This window comes from Sturnira hondurensis, unplaced genomic scaffold (assembly GCF_014824575.4).
Source record: "Sturnira hondurensis isolate 20B ecotype Veracruz unplaced genomic scaffold, ASM1482457v3 Scaffold0022179, whole genome shotgun sequence".
NCBI lineage: Eukaryota > Metazoa > Chordata > Mammalia > Chiroptera > Phyllostomidae > Sturnira > Sturnira hondurensis.
In genome coordinates this window covers 195136-216495 of record NW_028094810.1, presented here as the reverse complement: position 1 = coordinate 216495, position 21360 = coordinate 195136, and the positions used below count along the sequence as shown (strand labels likewise).

The 21360-nt window shown below is 43.1% G+C and overlaps 1 protein-coding gene across 7 annotated transcripts in view; it reads left to right on the top strand.

Moving 5' to 3' along the window:
* The window catches only part of LUC7L (LUC7 like), a 52514-nt gene extending 31507 nt beyond the window's left edge, over positions 1-21007 (top strand). For 6 of the 7 annotated variants that reach the window (XM_037034593.1, XM_037034592.1, XM_037034591.1 and 3 more), the window contains exons 5-11: positions 1848-1958; positions 2823-2966; positions 12528-12704; positions 15597-15685; positions 19273-19302; positions 19763-19930; positions 20667-21007. In XM_037034593.1, coding sequence (XP_036890488.1) covers positions 1848-1958; positions 2823-2966; positions 12528-12704; positions 15597-15685; positions 19273-19302; positions 19763-19930; positions 20667-20796 — 849 coding nt within the window. In that variant the 3' untranslated portion in view covers positions 20797-21007. Of the gene's footprint in view, positions 1-1847; positions 1959-2822; positions 2967-12527; positions 12705-15596; positions 15686-19272; positions 19303-19762; positions 19968-20666 lie in introns of all 7 variants that reach the window. The other variant, XM_037034595.1, reaches the window with a different exon arrangement.
* The last annotated feature ends 353 nt before the right edge of the window (positions 21008-21360 follow it).

Sequence of the window (21360 nt, the reverse complement as noted above, 5' to 3'; positions counted from 1 at the left end):
CAGAGACTCGTCTTTTAAAGAACCTGGCAGTTAAAAGACATCTCTGTGATCTGCTTACTCTATTTTGTTGAGTTTACCATTTAGTTTATAGCTTATTAGATGTCTGATTCTGATTCTTGATCCTGCCTAGCTAGTTTGGATTCTGCTTAAGGTATAAGTGGTTTCTCTCATTGGTAAAGACACTGGCAGCATTGTCAAATATCTATTCCTCATTCAGTCCCTGGTGGGTGGATCCCTGGGTCTGTCTCAGGTGTGAGCCGGCTCATTTGTGTAGACATTGGAAGGGCTCTGCACCAAGTCTCAGTGCCTGTCTATAGTGAACCTGGGGTACCTCAGGTCATAGCTTTTTTCCTAGGTTAGCACAGGTGGTTGTGAACCGTGTCAACTCATGGGCACTTTGATCCTGATGAGTCAGAACTCTACATTTCTCAGGAAAGACAGTGCGTATAGGCAAATAAATGCCAGTCATTTGCTTTCCTGATTGTTTGATTTGAACATAGTGAACTATTCCGATAGAATAATTAGATGACCAACAAGAGGAAAGAGATCCTGAGTTCTAAAATCAAAAGCCCCTTGATTTAATCTGAGTGTTGGCCTCGGTGACTGATGATGTGTCCTCAGGGACTTGGCATCATCGTAGAGCCTCTTCCCTGACTTGACCTACTTTCAAGAATTGTATTTGCTTGAAAAGAGTATTTAAATTTCTGGAGGAGACCATAACCCTCTCCAGAGAACCTACCTACTGGCCATTCCAGGGTCAATGATTCTTGTTGCTCACTTTCTTCACAGCTGATCTGCTCTCTCCTGCCATCTTTGGGGGAAGGGATATAGATTACCACCACTTGGTCTGTTGACCTAACTTTCACCTGCCTTATTTTCATCTTTGCCCCAAATTTTCTTTCTATATATGTGTGTGTGTGTGTGTGTGTGTGTGTGTGTGTGTATATATATATATATTTTTTTTTTTTTAAAGTGATCATACTGTCTGACCCTGTCCTCCATGGCTGTATTTACTTGCTTTCACATTTAACATGCTGCCAACATTAGCAGGGTGCTTCGTGGATGTAATTTAGGAAGTGCTGCTTATCACTGGTTGTAGCCTGAAAATGGGACAAGTGGTTTGCTCTTTGTATATATGTGAGGTTATGTTGGGGCCTTGGATTAGTATGGCACAGTAACTGCTTAGCATATGTTACATCTTGGTAATTAGTATTTTATTGTTGCCCACCAACTCTTCAGAATAAGCAATTAGACTTCTAGAGTTTCTTTTCCTTTATCTCTTTTGGTAAGTAGTATACCAATTTTCCTGCTACTTTAGACAGTAGGCAATAACTAAACTTATTCACAGCTGTCAGTAATATTTGTTCTATTGTTTTGTTTTGAGGTGGAAGGGGGAGCTCTACCCTCAGAACATGAGGGGTAATATTTGCGTGGCTCACAAAGACCAGTGAGTACATCATCTGCATTTCCCACAGCTCACCAGAGGAGGGCTCTAACAACAGTCTCAGGCCAGCCTTTTCTGTCCCTCAGAGAACACTATATTCATTATGGCCAAGTGTTGTAATTTTCCTCAGTGTTTTCTTGGAAATGTTATTGAGGGATGGGGGTCCTTTTACAAATTTTGGAAATAAATAGATGAGAAGACCATACTTCTGAGTGATCATTTGTTTTAACATAACCCCTTGATTTAATGTGATTATGGATGTGTTGGCTGGAATGTAGTTTAAAATCTTCCCACTGAACCTACAGGCTTTAAGAAACCAACCCAGGAGTATTTTCCTGTCGAACAATTGGGTTCCGAGGTCATATAGGTAATTGATTCTTGTTCTCTGCTTCTCCTGAGCTAGGCAATGGATCACTTGGAGTCCTTTATTGCTGAGTGTGATCGGAGAACTGAGCTTGCCAAGAAGCGGCTGGCAGAGACACAGGAAGAGATCAGTGCAGAAGTTTCTGCAAAGGTATACCTGGGAGGCTTTTGCTTTGAGTTACTGGTACAAATCACTGGTTAGAACTGGGCTAACAACAGGCTAACAGCTCACCATCAGCACTGATAGTGCATTTTGGGGGTGGGTCTTACTCGCCACCTTGGGTGTAAGGAGGGAGGCTGTCAGGGAGATTTTCAGCCCCCAACAGCTACTGCTTCTGTTCATCCCCTCCGGATATATGTATTCTTTAAAGGTTTGTTTTTTAACATCCCACATAAAACAGGAAATGGGGGCCAGTGGGTAAATGGTTGGACTGGTACATCTGTATCATGGAATGAAGGTAGTTCTGTATATAATTGGCCTGAGTGTTAGCTGCATTATACTTCTGTTCCTCCTATTCAGTGGAACTGAGTCTGTTCATTGTTTTTTTCCTTTCAGTTTTTTAAAAGCAATGGCAGTTGCTAACTGCACTAAGGGTGCTATTTTATTTTGGAAAGTAAATACAAATAGGCATTTTGCTTACAGTTTAAGTTTGTGTATTTCAACCTAGATATTTTATTACCCTTACCTGAAAGATCAAATTGTGATAGAAGAAGACATAAAAAGAGTCAGCCTATAATATGACCAGTGTGTTGATTCTTGTAACCGTATTGGACGTGACAGAGATACTGCTTCTTTTATTGGGGTGGAGTGCATAGGTTTATTTTACGGTCAGTCTCACTGTTGACAATAAGGATGTCGTAATTGTCAAAATTCATATGTGATCCACTGAGGATCTTCGACTCTTTTTGGTGGAACAGACTTCATTTTTAGTACAGTGAGAGAAACATTCATTTTTATTGTATTAAAAGTCTTTTGTTTTTAGACGTCTACTTATCAGATTTTTTCTTTCCTCAGGCAGAAAAAGTACATGAGTTAAATGAAGAAATAGGAAAACTTCTTGCCAAAGCTGAACAGCTGGGAGCAGAAGGAAATGTGGATGAATCCCAGAAAATTCTTATGGAAGTGGAGAAAGTCCGTGCAAAGAAAAAAGAAGCTGAGGTTAGTGAGAAAAATGTCTTAGAGAAAGGGAAAACAGTAACTCCAGAGAGAGAACTATCTGGGCTGAAATTAAACCACACCTCTGTTTCTTGATATTAGGAAGGAGTTAAAATAAGGTGATCTACTGACAGGATCTCAGTGCACACTTGGGTTTGTCTTACTGCCTAAGAACAGTCACTTGCCAGCTCTGAGCATAATTCCCACATGTGGAGTACAGTCCTGAGTATTGAGCCTGTGAAGTAGTGTTAGCATATCCTGTCAAAAGGTCCCAGAGACCAGTTTTACTGGGTGTTTCGAGTGACACTGCATCTTCAGTAGAGAGAGCCTGTGCAGGGCAGGTTGGGGTAGATTCAAGTGGTATTGGCCTCAATTCCTGGCCAGGACACATTAGCAGTGTGATAGTGGAACAGGTCAAGAGGGCTCAGTGTTTCTATTACTGACAACCATTTTTTCCTGGGTTATTGTATCTGTTGGATACCCTGTGGTTCTTGAATCCTCACCAATAGAATTGGAAATGGCTTAAGAATGGAAGAGCCTGAGGGAGCATAAGATACATTCCTTTAGTAAGTGCTTGCCAAGCTCCAGCTCAGTGCCAGGCATTTTTCTATGTGTGAGTAAACCAAAAGAGATCCTTTCTTCATGGAGATGGCAATGGAAGGGGATCAGGACACAGACAGAAGGGAATGTGAACAGTTGGGTAAGATTCATTCAGGTGAACGTAGACGCTTAAAATAAATGGGGTCTGAGTTTGACAGTGACTTCGAGTTGGAAGGCATCTCCAGGTAGAGTGAAGTGATCCTGAAGGTCACTTAGCTGAGATCCATAGACTCAAAAGTTTATCAAAGTGTTAGGGACAGGGTGGGTCAGGTAGAGATGAGATGGCATGTTAGGTGCCCTGGTGCAGTCTGGTTTTATTACTGTACCCCTGGTTTAGCATGGTATACATAATAGGATAGTGCCAAGGGCCCATGGGTGTTAGAGCAATGCCTCCTGAGATAGTGATAAGTTGAGGAGCATTGGGGTTATTCATGATGAGACTCTCAGGACTGCTTTCTGGAATACCTTGGTACAGGCTGGAATTGAGGTCACCAGCATTTGTTAGAAGGTGGTGATGAGATAATACTTCATGTGAGTGGCAGATGAACGCCTTCGTAAGTAATATTTGTAGATAGTATAATGAGTTCCCTTTTTAAATTTTTTAAATTTATTTTTTAGAGAGGGGAAGGGAGGGATAAAGAGAAGGAGAGAAACATCAGTGTGTGCGAGAGGCTTATTTTAAACATTTGGTTGCCTCTTACATGCACCAAACTGGGGACCTGGCCCACAACCCAGGTGTGTGCTCTGACTGGGAATCCAGCTGGCCACCCTTTGGTTTGCAGGCCAGCGCTCAATTCACTGAGCCAAACCAGCCAGGGCTAAAACCCATTTTAAAAAAATATATAGCCTGGCTGGCGTGGCTCAGTGGATTGAATGCGGGCCCGCGAACCACACAATCGCAATTCGATTCCCAGTCAGGGCACATGCCTGGGTTGCAGGCCAGTTCCCAGCAAGGGGACTCATGAGAGGCAACCATACGTTGATATTTCTCTCTCTCTCTTCTTCCCTTCCTCTCTAAAAATAAATAAATAAAATCTTTGAAAATGCATATATATAGGCAATTTATATGTATAAATTGATTATGCTCTGTTTATATGTATAGAGGTAATTTATATATATAAGTTGATTATGCTATTATGGTTGTCCCAGTTTTTTCCCCTTTGCCTCCCTCTGTCCAGTATCCCCTTCCCTCCAGCATTCCCCCCTGTCACCTTAGTTCGTGTCCGTGGATCATACATATGAGTTCTTTGGGTTCTCTATTTCCTATGCTGTTTTTTAAAAGATTTTATTTATGTTTAGGGAGAGGGGAGGGAGGGAGAAAGAGAAGGAGTGAAACATAGAGTGGTTGCCTCTTGCACACCTCCAAGTAGGGACCTGGCCCATAACCCAATCATGTGTCCTGACCAATCATGTACCATGACCAGTCATGTGCCCTGACCAGTCATGTGCCCTGACTACGGCTTTTCAGTTCGTAGGCCGATGCTCAATTCACTGAGCCACCCCAGCCAGGGCCATTTCCTATACTATTCTTAACATCCTCCTTTCTTACTTTGTACCTACCAATTTTGCTTCTTCATCCTTGTACTTTTTCCTCCATTCTCCCTCTTCCCCCTCCCAGCTGATAACCCTCCAAATGATTTCTATATCTTTGGTTCTGCTCCTGTTTTAGTTGTTTGCTTAGTTTGTTTTTGTCTTTTAGATTCAGTTGTTGATAGTTGAGCTTGTTGTCATTTTAACGTTCATAGTTATGATCTTTTTCTTAGATAAATTCATTTAACACTTCATATGATAATGGTTTGGTGATAATGAAGTCCTTTAGGGTTTTTTTGTCTGCAAAGCTCTTTATCTGCCCTTTTATTCTAATGATAGCTTCGCTATGTAGAGCAACCTTGCTGTAGGTCCCTGCTTTTTACAAGTTTGAGTATTTTTTACCAATCCCTTCTAGCCTGCCAAGTTTCTTTTGAGAAATCAGATGAAAGTCTTCTGGGAACTCCCCTGTAGGTAACTGACTGCTTTTTTCTTGCTGCTTTTAAGATTCTCACTTTATCTTTAACCTTTGGCATTTTTTAAAAAATTTTTCCTAGATTTTATTTCTTTAGAGGGGAAAGGAAGGAGAGAGAGAGAGAAATATCAATGTATGGTTGCCTCTGGTGTGTCCCCTGCCGGGAACTGGCCTGCAACCCAGGCATGTGCCCTGACTGGGAATCGAACCGCGGTCGTGTGGTTCACAGGCCCGCGCTTAATCCACTGAGCTACGCCAGCCAGGGCAACCTTTGGCATTTTAATTACAAGTTTTGGTGTGGTCCTCTTTGCATCCACCTTGTTTGGGACTCTGTGCTTCCTGGACTTCTTTGTCTGTTTCCTTCACTAAATTAGGGAAGTTTTCTTTCATTAGTTTTTCAAATAAGTTTTGAATTTCTTGCTTTTCCTCTTCTTCTGGCAGTCCTGTGATTTGGATTGGTATGTTTGGAGATGTCCCAGAGGCTTATTAATACTATCCTCTTTTGTTTTTAGCTCTTGTTGTGGTTGAATACTTCCTCATTCCTTATGTTCCAATTCGTTGATTTGAATCCCAGCTTCCTCCCCTTCGCTGTTGGTTCCCTGTAAATTTTTCTGCATTTCATTGAGTATAACTTTCATTTCTTTCTTTTTTTAATATTTTATTTATTTACCTTTAGAGGGGAAGGGAAGGAGAGAGGAAGAGAAACATCAATGTATGGTTGCTTTTCATGCATCCCCTGCTGGGAACTCGCCCCTGCCGGGAGCTGGCCTGCAACCCAGGCATGTGCCCTGACTGGGAATCGAACCGCAATCGTCTGGTTCGCAGGCCTGTGCTCAATCCACTGAGCTACACCAGCCAGGGCTATTTCTTTATGTTGTTGCTGTACTCAGTGAGTTCTTTGAGCATTCTGATCACCAGTGTTTTGAACTGTACATCTGCTATGTTGTTTATCTCTGTTTTGCTTAGTTCTTTTGGGGGGGTTTGTTCTGTTCTTTCATTCGGGCCATATTCCTTTGTCTCAAATTGGGCATCCTCCTTGTTTTTGTCTCTTAGGTAGAGCTGTTTTGTGTATTAGGTAGAGCTGTTTACTCCTTGTCTTAGTAATGTGGCCTATTGTAGAAAAGGTACCTGTAAATTGTGTGTGGTGGAGCCTTAGGTACTTGCCAGGTTGGGGCAACCTGCTTCACTGTTTTGTGGCTGTGTCTGGGAGGAGGGCTTGGAGAGGGGACAGTGCCACTGTTTGGTTTCTGGAGGTTTGTCCAGCTATTGCCTTCATGCTGAATCCCATGTGGGCATATGTTCTAAGACCTTGTGGGCCCTTTAGGCGGAGTCTCCTGAAAATCAGGTGGTTTCCTTTGCTGCCCCAACCCCCACTGGTTTTTTACATCCAGAAGTTGTGAGTATTTGTCTTCCTGGCACTGGAACCCTGGTTTCGGGGTCTGGCCTCGGATCACTCTCTCCTGAGATATTCCTCCTGATTTTTATCCATCACACAAGTGTGAGACTGCCCATTCTGCTGCCACCAACTCTGTACCACACTGTGTCTCCTCACCTCTGCCTGTCTCTGCCCCTCCTACCCATCTGCATGAATGTGACTTCTTTAAATTTTTGGTTGTCAGACTTCCATATAGTTGGATTTTCTGACATTTCTGGATGTTACTTGTTTTGAGATTTAGCTGTAATTCTCTGTGTGGTTATGCAAAAGAGGCAAAGCATGTCTACTTGCACCTCCATCTTGCCTGGAAGTTCTATAATCCATTCTCGAACATAAGAGACAAAAGGATTCACAATATGTATCTGATATTTTTGTATATAAATGCTTAGATGTGATCACACTAAAAGACAAATTGAAGTCATGTGACAGTTGCAGTTGATATTTGCAAATCAGATACCTTGAATGGCTTTACCATGGTGATGACTTATATCTACATTTTACACCCAACTTAAAATATAAGTCTTAAATAGGAACTAATTTCCTTTATACTTAAATGGGAAATTTGTGTTTATATGTAGCGCAAATTCAGGCTTCTCACGTTGCTGACCGTTCTACCAGAACGAACGGCAAGAGAGTCAGAGAGATGCTCCGTGGCCTCTTACTATACCCTGAGGCCCAGTTCTTCCTGCTTCAGAGAACCAGGCAGACAACTAAAATCCTCTGATGGCTCAGAGGTGTATACTTTGGCTAAAGTAATTGTAGGTGTGGAGTTCTCCACATAGATGTCTGCAGACAGCCGAGATAGGAGCAGGATGTGGGACACATGGCTGTTCATGCTCAGGACTACTAGCATTCTTGCCCCTGCTGCTGTCCCCATCACTGTGAGTGCTCCCAGTAGGCAGCACCATATAAAATCTCCCACAAGATAGGATGGCATGGTGAGGCCTCAGCAGTGCTGGTCTCTGTGGTGGTGTGTTGCCTATGAGGTTGTTTCTGCTCTTAGTTGTTGCAGGGTTAAGAAATAGAACAGGGAGATCCTGTGTATCCTTTACCCTATTTGCCCTGGTGCTGTAAAACTCTAGTATAGGAAGGATGTTGACATCGATAGAGTCGAGATACAGAACATCCATTACCACAGGTCTCCCCTGTTGTCCTTTATAGCCACACCTACTTCTCTTGCCTGTAGCAACCACTAATCTGTGCTCTATGTCTCTATTTGGTCATTTTAAGAATGTTATATAAATAGAACCATACAGTGTGTGACTATTTTGGGATCGGCTTTTCACTCAGCATAATTAGAATTTATTTTGAGAAATATTAGAGGGTGGCATTCAAAGATTCAGAACTATAGAAAGGGAAAGAATAGTATCACAAGTATTTGTGTTGCCACCCTATTTATAATTTTTGTTTAAGGTTTTTTCCTTTAATAAAGGATGTAGCACATTATAATGGAAATTCTAGTTCTTAGTGTTTCCCCTCTCTAGTCACAATTCTCTCCATCTCCAGAGGCAGGTATTAGTGTGCATGTAACATAATCTTCAATTCTGTCTTTTTACCTTATTTCACATGTTTACCCAATAAACTGCATGTGTGTGTTTATGTGTGGGGGGATGTGTTTAAAAAATACTCTACATAGCCCTGACCAGGTGGCTCAGTTTGTTTGAACATCATCCCATATACCAAAAGGTTGCAGGTTCGATTCCCAGTTGGGGTGCATACAGAAAGCAATCCATTGATGTTTCTTTCCCATCCTCTCACTCTAAAATCAAACAGATCCTCGGGTGAAAAGGATCACCCACGCTCAATCTACTGAGCTACACCAGCCAGGTTTTTTTATTTTTATTTTTTATTTTTAAAATATATTTTATTGATTATGCTATTACAGTTGTCCCATTTCACCCCCTTCATTCCTCTCCCACCCACATTCCCCCACTTTAGTTCATGTCGTTGTGTCTTAAGTTCTTTAGCTTTTACATTTCCCATAATATTCTTGTCCTCCCCCTGTGTATTTTGTACCTACCATCTGTGCTACTTATTCTCTGTACCTTTTCCCCCTCTCTCCTCCTCCCACTCCCTTATTGCTAACTCTCCGTGGGATCTCCATTTCTGTGGTTCTGTTCCTGTTGTAGTTGTTTGTTTAGTTTGTTTTTGTCTTAGGTGTGGTTGTTAATGATAGTGGGTTTGCTGTCATTTTACTATAAATGTTTTTAATCTTTTTCTTAGATAAGTCCCTTTAACATTTCATATAATAAGGGCTTGGTGATGATGAACTCCTTTAACTTGACCTTATCTGAGAAGGACTTTATCTCCCCTTCCATTGGATAGAGCAGTCTTGGATGTAGGTCCTTGCGTTTCATGACTTGGAATACTTATTTCCAGCTCCTTTTTTCCTGTAAGGTCTCTTTTGAGAAATCCGCTGACAGTCTGATAGGAACTCCTTTGTAGGTGACTGTCCCCTTATCTCTTGCTGCTTCTAGGATTCTCTCCTTCATTTTAATCTTGGCTAATGTAATTATGATGTGCCTCCGTGTGTTCCTTTTTGGGTCCAACTTCTTTGGGACTCTCTGAGCTTCCTGTATTTCCTGGAAGTCTATTTCCTTTGCCAGATTGGGGAAGTTCTCCTTTATTATTTGTTCAAATAAGTTTCCCACTCGTTGCTCTTTCTCTTCCCCTTCTGGTACCCCTATAGTTTGGATGTTGGAATGTTTAAAGATGTCCTGAAGGTTCCTAAGCCTCTCCTCATTTTTTTTTTTTTTTTGAATTCTTGTTTCTACATTATTTTCTGTTTGGTTTCTTTCTTCCTTTTGGTCCACTCCATTGATTTGAGCCCCAGTTTTTTTCCCATCACTATTGGTTCTCTGTTCCTTTTTCTTCATTTCACTTAGAGTAGCCTTCATTTTTTCATCTAATATATGACCAAATTCAACCAATTCTGTCAGCATCCTGATCACCAGTGTTCTGATAGGTTGGCTATCTGTTCATCACTTAGCTGTGTTTCCTGTGGATCTTTTATCTCTTCTTCTGTTTGGGCCATTTTGTTCATTGTGTTGCACCTGTTACATATGAGGGGTGGAGCCTTAGGTGTTCACCAGGGTGGGGCAACCCAGTTGCTGGGTTGTGATGCTGTATGTGGGGTCGGGGTCAGAGAGCTAACAATGGCACTTGCTCTGCTCTCTGTCAGATCTCAGTCCCTTCCGGTGCTGATTCCTGGGTGTGTGGGCTTGTGTTCGTTCTAGGACCCTGTGGGTCTCTTTAACTTGCTTTCCTGTGAGGCTGGGAGTCTCTCCCTGCGCCTCAGGCCCCATAGGTGCTTTCAGGCTTTATTTCCTGGCACTGGGACCCTGGATTGCGCGGTCTGTCTTGCTCCCCAGTTCTGCATGTGAATGTGGGACTGCTGCCCAGTCAGCCAGCCGCCTTGTGCACAGTGCCTCACTTCACAGTTGCTGCCTCGCTGGGTCTTCCCGTTGCCACCCTGCGCCCAGCGTCTGTCAGCTGCTGCCTGCGTACCCAGGGTCTACCCACTGCCATGTTGCACGCCCAATGTCACCGTTTCTTTTGCTACAACCCCTCTCCGCTCAGCCGCCTGACTCAGTCCCTCCTGCTGGTCTGGATGAATGTGTCTATTTCAGCTCAGTGGCTGTCCAACTTCCATACAGTTCAGTTTTCTGTCAGTTCTGGTTGTTATTTTGTTTGTGAATTTTTGTTGTCCTTATTTTGGTTGTGCGAGGAGGCACAGTGTTGTGTCTACCTACACCTCCCCACTTGGATTGTTAACTCAGCATTGTTTGTGAGATCTCTCGATGATGCTGCCTATAGATTTGTTCATTTAGTTTATTTCTATAACATTCCATTTTATGAACATGACTGTCCATTGATGGTTTTGTAGGTTATTGGGATTTCTCGTCTTTTTTGTGTGATATATTTTATTTTTAATTACTTATTTTTTGGAGAGAGGGGAAGGGATGGAGAAAGAGGGAGAGAAACATCAGTTTGTTACCTCCTATTCATGCCCCTTTCAGGGACTGAATCATCCGAAAAACTAAGCACATACTATGACTGGGCATCAAGCTAGCAACCTTTTGCTTTGTGGGACAACACCCAGCCAATTGAGCCACACTGGTTAGGGCGGGGGTTTCTCATCTCTACAAATAGTTGTACAGTGAATGTCCTTGCATTTGTCTGCTAGTGCATGTGAGAGTGTTCTAGAGTTTTTATTGGCACATAACGTGTCCCACTTTAGTAGGTCACTAAAGTGCACTCCACATTAGTTGATACAGGCTCTTTCTACCGGCAGTGTATGAATGAGAGTGACTTTTTCTCTGTATCTTTGCCAGTTTATTGAGTGATGTAGTATCTTATTTTAATTAGCACTTACTAGGAAATGTTTTGAATGTGTGAATTAATAGATTACTTACATTCAGGTCTCCCTTTAAATAAGGATAAATGACTATTGGAATGCATAGCTTAAACCTGGATTTTGAAAGTGTGTTTTAACTTGGGTACAAGCAGCAGTTACCATGTTGTGGTTTATTTTCTTTCGTGTCTCACGTCTTTTGAGTCCGAGTGAGTTAATTGTGATTGAACACAGATTGCAGTGGCTATAGGAGGGGGAGTATGTTTAGTTCATTTTGTTGTATGCACGTCTTTCTGTGAAGAGAGTGTGTAATGTATTTGTCCTTTTGAATTTTATCTTTTGAGGCTGCACTCGGGTGTAGTTTCCTAGATATTAGAACACAGATTCTGTAGATCTTGAGTTTTTTGCTTATTTATTTGGTTTGTTTTTGTGTGTATGGGTGTTTGTTTGTGTGTGTGTGTTTTTAAGTCTCTAGGAAATTGATTCACTTTTTTAAAAAAATTGTATTTATTTTTAGAGAGGGAAAGAAACATCAGTGTGTGGTTACCTCTCAGGTGGCCTCCACTGGGGTCCTGGCCCACAGCTCAGACATGTGCCCTGACTGGGAATTGAACTGGTGAACCTTTGGTTCGTGGCTTATGCTCAATCCACTGAGTTACACCAGCCAGGAGATTCTCCTTTTCTTTCCCCTCTTCTCCTCATAGAGCTCCATACAGTGCCTAGGAGAGACCTGCCTTTACTCCTAGCCTCTGAGAACAGGCAGCACCTGCTTGTCTGAGTGTTTTGAATTTTCCTTTTTGCTTTGGAATTGACTGTTGGTTTTTTTTTTCTTTTCTTTTTTTAATTTCTTAAAATTGATTTTGAGAGAAAGCGAAACATCATTTTGTTCTACTTATTTGTGTATTCATTGGTTGATTCCTGTATGTACCTTGACTAAGGATCAAACTCATATCCTTGTCATATTGGGACAATGTTCTAACCAAATGATCTACCCAGAGAGGGCTGTTGGTTCATTTAAGTAAATGAGGAAATTGAATTGGTTAAGAATATCTCAAACTTTGAAAATGATCCAGTTTTTATTAAGTCACTTTGTCCTTTCAGATATTTCCATTTTGGTGTTGTCCTAAGTGCCATATTTGGTGGCACTTTTATCACTCTATTCTCTTTCTCCAGGAAGAATACAGAAATTCCATGCCTGCATCCAGTTTTCAGCAACAGAAATTACGTGTCTGTGAAGTCTGCTCAGCCTACCTTGGTCTCCATGACAATGACCGTCGTCTTGCAGACCACTTTGGGGGCAAATTACACTTGGGATTCATTCAGATCCGTGAGAAGCTTGATCAGTTGAGGGTACGTTAATGTATTTTGTTTCTGGAAAAACCTGAGAAGTCTCGTGATCTTCACATTTATTTCCCTTTTGAACACTGTTTTGACCCGCTTTAAGAACATGCCACTTTAAAACTCATGCCCATGAGTTTTATAATAAAATGCTCAATTCATCACTTCTTTCATACAAGAAACATAAGGGGCCTAGGGTACTTTTTTAGTCTGCACTCCCTTTTTATGAAGGTAATGGCAGAGTCCAGGACAGGATGCAAACATCTCTTGCACATCTCTGAAATAACTTGTTAAGAGGTAGGGAAGAACCAGCAGTTTCTAATTTTTGTCCATGGACAGAGGTGATGCATGGAGAATGGTTAAGCTAGATGGGAGGTGACACATCCTGGCCCTTGCCTTGAGCCAACTTAAGATTATTTCCCTGGGTTAGACTGTAAAACATTTGACATGTTGACTACAGAAGGAAAATTGAACGTGTTTTAGATACTAGAGTTGTCATTCTCCAAACTGACGAGTCTTCCCTGTTGTATGCTGTGTGTTGAAGCTGGGATGCTGGGAAATAGGCAGGCCTTCTCTCCAGACACCTGAAGTCTGGTAGAAGGACAGACACATGGCAGCTATGATAGGACAGTGTGTTAATCAAGACCCAGACCCCATGTGCCTCTCAGGAAGTAGCAGTGGGTGAGAGGGCTCTGCATCCAAGGAGCAGAACGTGATATGTGACCTCAGCACTGGATGAGGTGGTGGTAAGGATATCTTCAGCCACTGGTCTTGACACATTTTACTCCTGTGCTCCCAAAAGAATTTTGAAAAATTACATACTTTGTTAAACATTTTTTAAAGATTTTATTTATTTTTAGAGAGACGGGAAGGGAAGGTCAAAGAGAGGGAGAGAAACATGGATATGTGAGAGACACACAGATCAGCTGCCTCTAGCACACCCTCAACCAGGACCTGGCCCGCAACCCAGGCATGAGCCCTGACTGGGCATTGAACTGGGGATCCTCTGGCCTCTCAGGTCAGCTCTCAATCCACTGAGCCACACCAGCCCCTTCATTACATATTTTTAAGTGAGGATTTTTTCTTTGTAAGTTTATGAGTATCAAAGATGTAAAAATAGATGTAAATAGATGTCAAAGATGTAAAAAATTGGCTTTATATAGCCAGTAAAACATAAATAACAATTTATTGTCCAGTATCATTCCCATTACAAAAATCTTTTTAGTATTTGGAAATGTTATATTCTCATTTCTTCTATAAATTGTATTTCTATGCCACATTAACTCATAATTTTATCCTGAAAGTTGAAAATAACACAAATATATTACAGACTTGTAAGTAGCTATTAAACTAACAACAGAAAATATATTTGGAAGGGAGGGAGTTCTGCGCCGTAATCAGAGATGTTCACACTTCAAGGCCACAGACTAGTAGATGCAGGGGTATGAGAATAGTCAGGCTGCCCTGGCTGGTGTGGCTCAGTGGATCAAGCATCAGTCTGTGAACCTAGGGGCCACCTGTTCCATTCCCAGTAAGAGCATAGGCCTGGCTTGCTGGCCAGGTCTCCTCTTGCGCATTGTTTCTCTCCCTCTCTCATTTTCTCCCTTCCCCCTTCTCTAAAATAAAACCTTTTAAAAAAGGGGCTTTCTTTGTCAAGGGAGGAAGAGGTAGTTTTTTAAGGAGTAGGAAGGGTTTGGAAAGGAAATGATGCCAGACTGCAGGTCTCTTTGTAGTCATATCCACTTAGGAAGAGTATGCATAGACACAGAGGTGCTGAGACGTAGATCATTAACCTTAACCTGTCCATTGTGTGTGCCTGCTCCAGGACCAAGGTGGTTGGAGTCCCAGCTGTAGAGCTGGGGTGTCAGACAGGAAGGTTCTCGTATCTGGAAAATGTGCTCCCTTAGCCTCTCTCCCAGATTTTGCCATGCCCTCTTTTCCTGGGGACATGGCCAGGCTCCAATCCACACTGAGATATAAGATCGTTCTTTCTGCCTTCATGAGCACAGGAAGACTGGTGGCTGCTTGTCTCACTGGCTCTGACTTCCTTCAGGACTTCATTTCATTAGTCAGAGATCAGGCCATTGAAAGGCTTTGAAAGATGTTGGATATGGAGCATGTGCAGATTGGACATAGTGCTTTGTGCTAAGTTGTGATGATTGTGTACCAATGGTATAGTTTCCTAAGGCCTACTCCTGCCCGTTGCATTTTCTTTTCTGTTGGGTTCACAGCCAAGCCTGGTGAGCCATGTGTTAAGCTTTGTTTTGAAAGCCAGTTGTGGAGGTTCATGGTCCACTTCTGGCCTGCTGTCCCTGTGAGCCAGGTCTAAAGCCATTGTAGCACTCAGCACTTGACAACAAGCTGTTCATTTGCAGCAGGAGCTTGGCTCCCGACAGCAAGATGTGTTTGGTCAGACACCTGAGTTTTCTTTTACTACAAAAGTGGTGGAGTCTCATTTGGACAAAAAACTAATTTTCTGGGTTGATTTTTTTTTTAATTTAAAAAATGTTTTAAATTTATTTATCTTTAGAAGGGAAGGGAAGGAGAGAAGGAGAGAAATATCAATGTATGGTTGCTTTTGGTGCATCCCCTGCTGGGAACTGGCCCCTGCTGGGAACTGGCCTGTAACCCAGGCATGTGCCCTGACTGGGAATCGAACCGTGATCTTCTGGTTCGCAGGCCCGTGCTCAGTCCACTGAGCTACACCAGCTAGGGCTTCTGGGTTGATTTTTGAAGCAATATGATACATTTCCTGTGACTTAGAAGTACTGTACCTTGGAATGTGCGGTTTGTTATAAAAATTACCAATACGGAGATCATATAAGCGTGCTTTGTTAAACAGTATTCACACTCTAGTTGGTATAACTTACTCTGCTCTCATTTGCCAATTTTTCATTTATTTAGAAAACTGTGGCTGAAAAACAGGAGAAGAGAAATCAGGATCGCCTGAGGAGGCGAGAAGAGAGGGAGCGGGAGGAGCGCCTCAGCAGGAGGTGAGTCCATGATAGCACCTTAGGTACGGACCTAAGGAAACCCCTGCTCCTTACATTGCAGTGCTATTGGTAACAGTTGAGGTCTCCTCAGTATCTAAGTCACCATTAAAAGAAAGTAAGCAAAATCGCAGCTTATTCAGTCCAGCAAAGTCTTGGCTGGCCCAGAGAAGGCCAGTGTGGCCATCTCTAGCTGCATTGAGAGCCCTAATTCTTATCTGGGAAGGTAAGACCCTCCCAAGAGCTAAAGAGCAGAAGAGGGAGAGGAACCTACCACACCCTGACTCCTGTGGCTGTAGCACTCAGCAAACAGGACAAGGAGGAGCATGTATTGTCACACTGCCCTGTCTTGCTGTGGGGGTAGGAACCTGGGGCCATTTAGGTTCTGGCTTTGACTTGAGTGATGTGGGACCAGGGGAGGGGGGTGGGACCTGCTGCCTTGCTGTGAATAAGTGCAGGTGATAGGGGTGGAATCAGTGAGAAGAGTAAGGAGTTAGCTGGAGGAGTCCAGAAGGAAGCGGTGGCAGTTTGAATCAGGTGAGTATGGGGAGGGTCTGGTTGTGTTCTGGGGAGTTGATAGGATTTGCTGGTAGTCTGTTGTGAGGCATGCAAAGGGGGAATAAAGTGGCCTCATGGTAGCTACTTACGGAGGTGGGGAAGACTGAGAGCAGTGTATTGGGGTAAGGAGAATGTGGGGAGTATGGTTTGGCTGTGGCTATACTTGGTTTGAGATGCCTAAGAGACATCCAAGCTAAAGATGCTGAGTCTGGTCAGAGTTCAGGGAAGAGAATTGAGGCAGGAGTAACTCGTATTTGGCACAGTTCATTTTGCTGGAAATGCCCAGCAACTGGGCTTTGCTGAAGGAATTTCTCAGTGCATAAGTGAAAAAGAACAAATAAATATTTATTGTGTTTTTTGTGTTTCTTTTCATTATTTTAATTACCTGACAGATTCTGGTTGTAAAGAGACTCAATAAGAGTATAAAAATGTATTGAGCAAAAACCTGCAAATCCCTTTTTCCACAGGTGACCACTGTGGTTTGGTTGTGCCTGTGTGCACGGGTACCTGTGGAACATTCACCTGATCTCTGAGATTGTCCCCCAGCGATATGTCCTTACAGTGATGTATAATAACTGAATATTCTTTTTTCCCTTCATCTTTACCCTTTTCGTTCACCTCTCTCCCTACCTCCTTATCTATCAGAGTTTGAGGGTTTTTAGATTCCACATATAAGTGAAATCATATAGTATTTGTCTTTGTCTGGCTTATTTCACTTAGCATAATGCCTGCAGTGTGCCCTCAGGGTCCATCCATGACATCACAAATAGCAGGATTTCTACCTTTTGTCTGGCTGAATAACATTTCCTTGTGTATGTGTATCACATTTTCTTTATTCTTGTATGCCTCAGTAAGTACTAGGTTGGGGTTGCAGGTATCTTTTTGAGATAGTGATTTCATTTCATTTAGGCAAATACAGTAGTAGTACCCCCTTCTCCGTGGGAGATAGATTCCAAGACCCCAGTGGATGCATGAAACCACAGGTAGTACTGAACCCTAAATATGTGGTTTTTCCCTATGTATACATAACGCTCGATGGCTTCTCTTTGGCACATCCAAATTGCCAGCATCACTACTCCTGCTCTTTGTGGCCATTAGTAAGTAGAATAAAGGTGCCTTGAACACAAGCACTGCCGTAATTCAACAGTCGATCTGATGACCAAGATGGCTACAATGTGACTAACAAGTGGGTAATGTTTGCAGCATGGATACACTAGACAAATGGATGCTGTCTAGAATGGAGTGGGGTGCTGCAAGATTTCATAATCTGCTCAGAACCATGTGCAATTCAAAACTTATTTCTGGAATTTTCCCTATAATGTTTTCATACTGAGGTTGATTGTGGGTAACTGAAATCAAAGAAAATGAAACTAAGGATAAGAGGGAGTACTTTGCCTAGAAGTGGATTTGCAGGGTCATTGGTAGTGCTAGTTTTAATTCTTTGAGGAACCTCCTTACTGGTTTCCATAGTGGCTGCACTAACCTATCAGTATACACTCCCACCAATAGTGTATTAGAGTTTCCTTTTCTCCACATTCTTGCCAACACTTAAATGTCTTTTTTTTAAGATTTTATTTATTTTTAGGGAAAGGGAGGGAGAGAGTTAGAGAAACATCACTGTGTGGTTGCCTCCTACATGGCCCCCACCGGGGATCTGGCCCGCAACCCAGGCATGTGCCCTGACTGGGAATCGAACTGGCGACCCTTTGGTTCACAGCCCGTGCTCAATCCACTGAACTACACCAGCCAGGGCACTTAAATGTCTTTTTGATGATTGCCAGTATGAAAGGTGGTGTCTCATTGTGGTTTTGATTTGCATTTCCTCAGTGATTAGTGATGTGTGCACCTTTGTTATGTACCCATTGGTATTTGTATGTCTTCTTTGGAAAAGTGTTCAGATCCTCTGCCCATTTTTTTATTAGAATTTTTTCTTTTCTTTTTTCTTTTTTTTTAGAATTTTTTCTTTTGAATTACAGGAGTTCTTTATGTTCTGGATATTTAAGCTCAGATACATGATTTGCAGATTTTTTAATTTTTATTTTTTTATATATATATTTTTATTTTATTTATTTTTAGAGAGAGGGGGGAGGGAGGGAGGGAGGGAGGGAGGGAAACACCAATGCATGGTTGCCTTTCACGTGCCCCCTCCTGGGGACTTGGCCCGCAACCCAGGCATGTGCCAACTGGGAATCGAACCAGCAACCCTTTGCTTCACAGTCCGGTTCTCAATCTATTGAGCCATGCCAGCCAGGGCTGCAAATATTTTCTTATATTTTGATGGTTTCCTTTGCTCTACAGAAGCTTTTTAGTTTGATATAGTCCCACTTGTTTATTTTTGCTTTTGTTGCCTATCCTAAAAACTGTTTGAACAAATACTCTAAAGATCATCTTTGTATATATTTGAGTGTTTTATATACTATTCCTTAGGATTTTGGGGACAAATTTAGTACATAAATATTAGTAGGCGTTACAGAAACTACTTTTCAAGAGCCTGTATCAAATCACCTCAAGCCACCTAGTTTATGAGTGTCTTTTGTCACTTCCTCCTCAGCATATACTGGTGGCAGTCATGTAAGTTTCTGCTGTAGAACACTGTAAAGTGAGATCTTGTTGCAGTGTGTATTTTTTGGATTACTGATTGAATACTATTTCCCGAGGAGCTCATGTGACCCTTACATGGCAGTGAGCCTGTGTTTAACACTTGAGGCTTTCGTTTAATTTTTGGTCTTTTGGGGGGCTATTTACATAGCTGTGATACTGCTATAAAGACTTTCCAGAGCCAGTTACTAAACGCAGGGTGCTGGTCCTGTCCTTTTGCCAGAAAGCATTTAGGAGCTGAGGGTTGGGGGTAGGCTTCGTTCTGTGAGCATTGACACTTGGTCCTGCCAGTCTGAGTGTGAGCGAGCGGCTTGGAGACTACAGGTTTCTGTGGGAAGCCTTCCCTCCTTCACCTCGTGGATTTGGGGCATCTCCCCTTAGGTGTGAGGGATGGGATGTTTGGGAGAAACTGTTCATTTTTTGTTTTATTTTAGGTCTGGATCAAGAACCAGAGATCGCAGGAGGTAGGTTTCTAGATCCATTTAAGAGTTCTCAGGTCAGATGTTCTTTTCTATATGCGTTTTTCTTAATACTTAACCTTTATAACTACACAGTTATTATCTGATGGGTAGAGCTGGGTTGTGACGGTCATGGATGCAAGGTGAGATTCAAGCCCCATCTGTTGGGTTGATTGGGGCTTAGTGCAGCAGAAAGACTTACTGTCAATGAGAGGGCACTGCTGAGGTCTTCTGGTGGCCAGGGGTATCCTGGCAAAATGCTTTTGAGAAGCATTGGTGGGAAGGATCTGGCTGTAATTTTTTCTGACCAGTGATTAACTGATATGACCATTGTGGACCCATGTTCTAAATCCGTGGGAAGATAGGAGAGGCATCAGTAGTAACTATCAAGCAGAACGTGCTGAGAGAAGAGGGTGTTTGAGGTGGGGCCACCAGAGCCTTCAGAGCCTCTGATCATCTACTGCAGATCACGTTCCCGGGACCGGCGTCGGAGGCGGTCAAGATCTACCTCCAGAGAACGACAAAAGTCTTCCCGGTCCTGGTCCCGAGACAGACACCGGCGCCACCGCAGTCGCTCCCGGAGCCACAGCCGGGGCCACCGCCGGGCTTCCAGGGACCGGAGTGCGAAATACAAGTAACTACTCTGACTTCTTCAGTAGCTGCAACCAGGAGTGAGCCCTTTCTCTTTGTGTTCCCAGGGTCTGGTGGGGTCTGTCATCAGGGCCTGAGCCTGTTGGCCCTACCTGTTCCTCAGGAGACTGGCTGGGCATCTGTGGGACTGAGGGTTGGGGCCTCCAGGAGTCATGAATGGGGCCCAGAGCACTGGGAGCCCTTAGCTAACTAATATCTAAGAGCAGCAGATGGATTCAGGGATGGGACAGTTGAGACACTGTGGAAGTGGTTACACACAGGGACAACCCCCGCTGGTTGCCTGCCTCACTTGGAGCTATTCACTCACTGTCACTTGGATAGGCAGAGCCCCTGAGATTTATATCCTGACCAGGCCCTATTTACCTCCCTTGTGGTTTTTCTATGGGGGAAAAAATACCACTCATAACTAGTGTTAGCACTTTTTTTCACTGTGTTTTTACATAATGGATCATATCCCAGGTGTGGACTTTTGTTGTGTTTTCTTTTGCTTCATTAATATTAGTAGCTATTACTAGAAATCTTTGCAAATGTCACTTTTTAGTGGCTGTGGTTTGGACACAGGATGGCAGTCCTGGCTGCTCTTGGGACTGTCCGAGAGCCTTACCAGGTGTAGTGGGTTTTGGCCTTCCCTGGTATTGAGGGTCCAAGTTGTTGGCACATGAGGAGACAGTCAGAAGGGAGACATCAGCCTCTGCTGAGCCTCTGTTCCCTTTTCCCAGGTTCTCCAGAGAGCGGGCATCAAGGGAGGAGTCCTGGGAGCGAGGGCGGAGTGAGCGCCGGGCCACTGACTGGAGGCTTGAGAGCTCCAACGGGAAGACGTTGGAGGAGAAGGAGGCTGGCGAGATCTGAGTCCATGCCCAGGCACTGTAAATAGTCTGATAAACGTTCAACACAGCTTGAAGTTACCCTTTATATTTGCTGAATACAACTCATCTTTTGTAGTTTAAAATTTCTATTGTTTTGGAGCTAGCTGTGAGTTTCTAGAGATGTACAGAATTGCTCCTGTGTTCTTTGGGTTACGTTTAGTAGGAATCAATAAATTTGACCAACTGCCTCCTGACTGCTGTCGTGGAGTCTCTGCTGTCACTGTTATGGTCTAGACACTTCACCACTGCCTTCCACTGGTGGTGGTGATTCGGTTGGGTGCTCAGTGAGCTTTGCTTACCTTCAGATATTGTGACTTAACTGTTGGACTCCTCTTTCACTTTGGGCCTCCAACACCTTCCACCTCCCCTTCTCCTAATGACTGGAGCCTGGTGTGCCCAGCTGTCCGCTGATTGGCTGCTTCTGTCCTTCAGTGTCTGAGCAGCCTGGCTCCACCGCTCAGTGCAGAACACAGGCTCCACTAAGGAGGAGGCGGGTACCTCATCTGCACACATTTCTTTAAGAATTCGGATCTGTCTGATCTGCTGT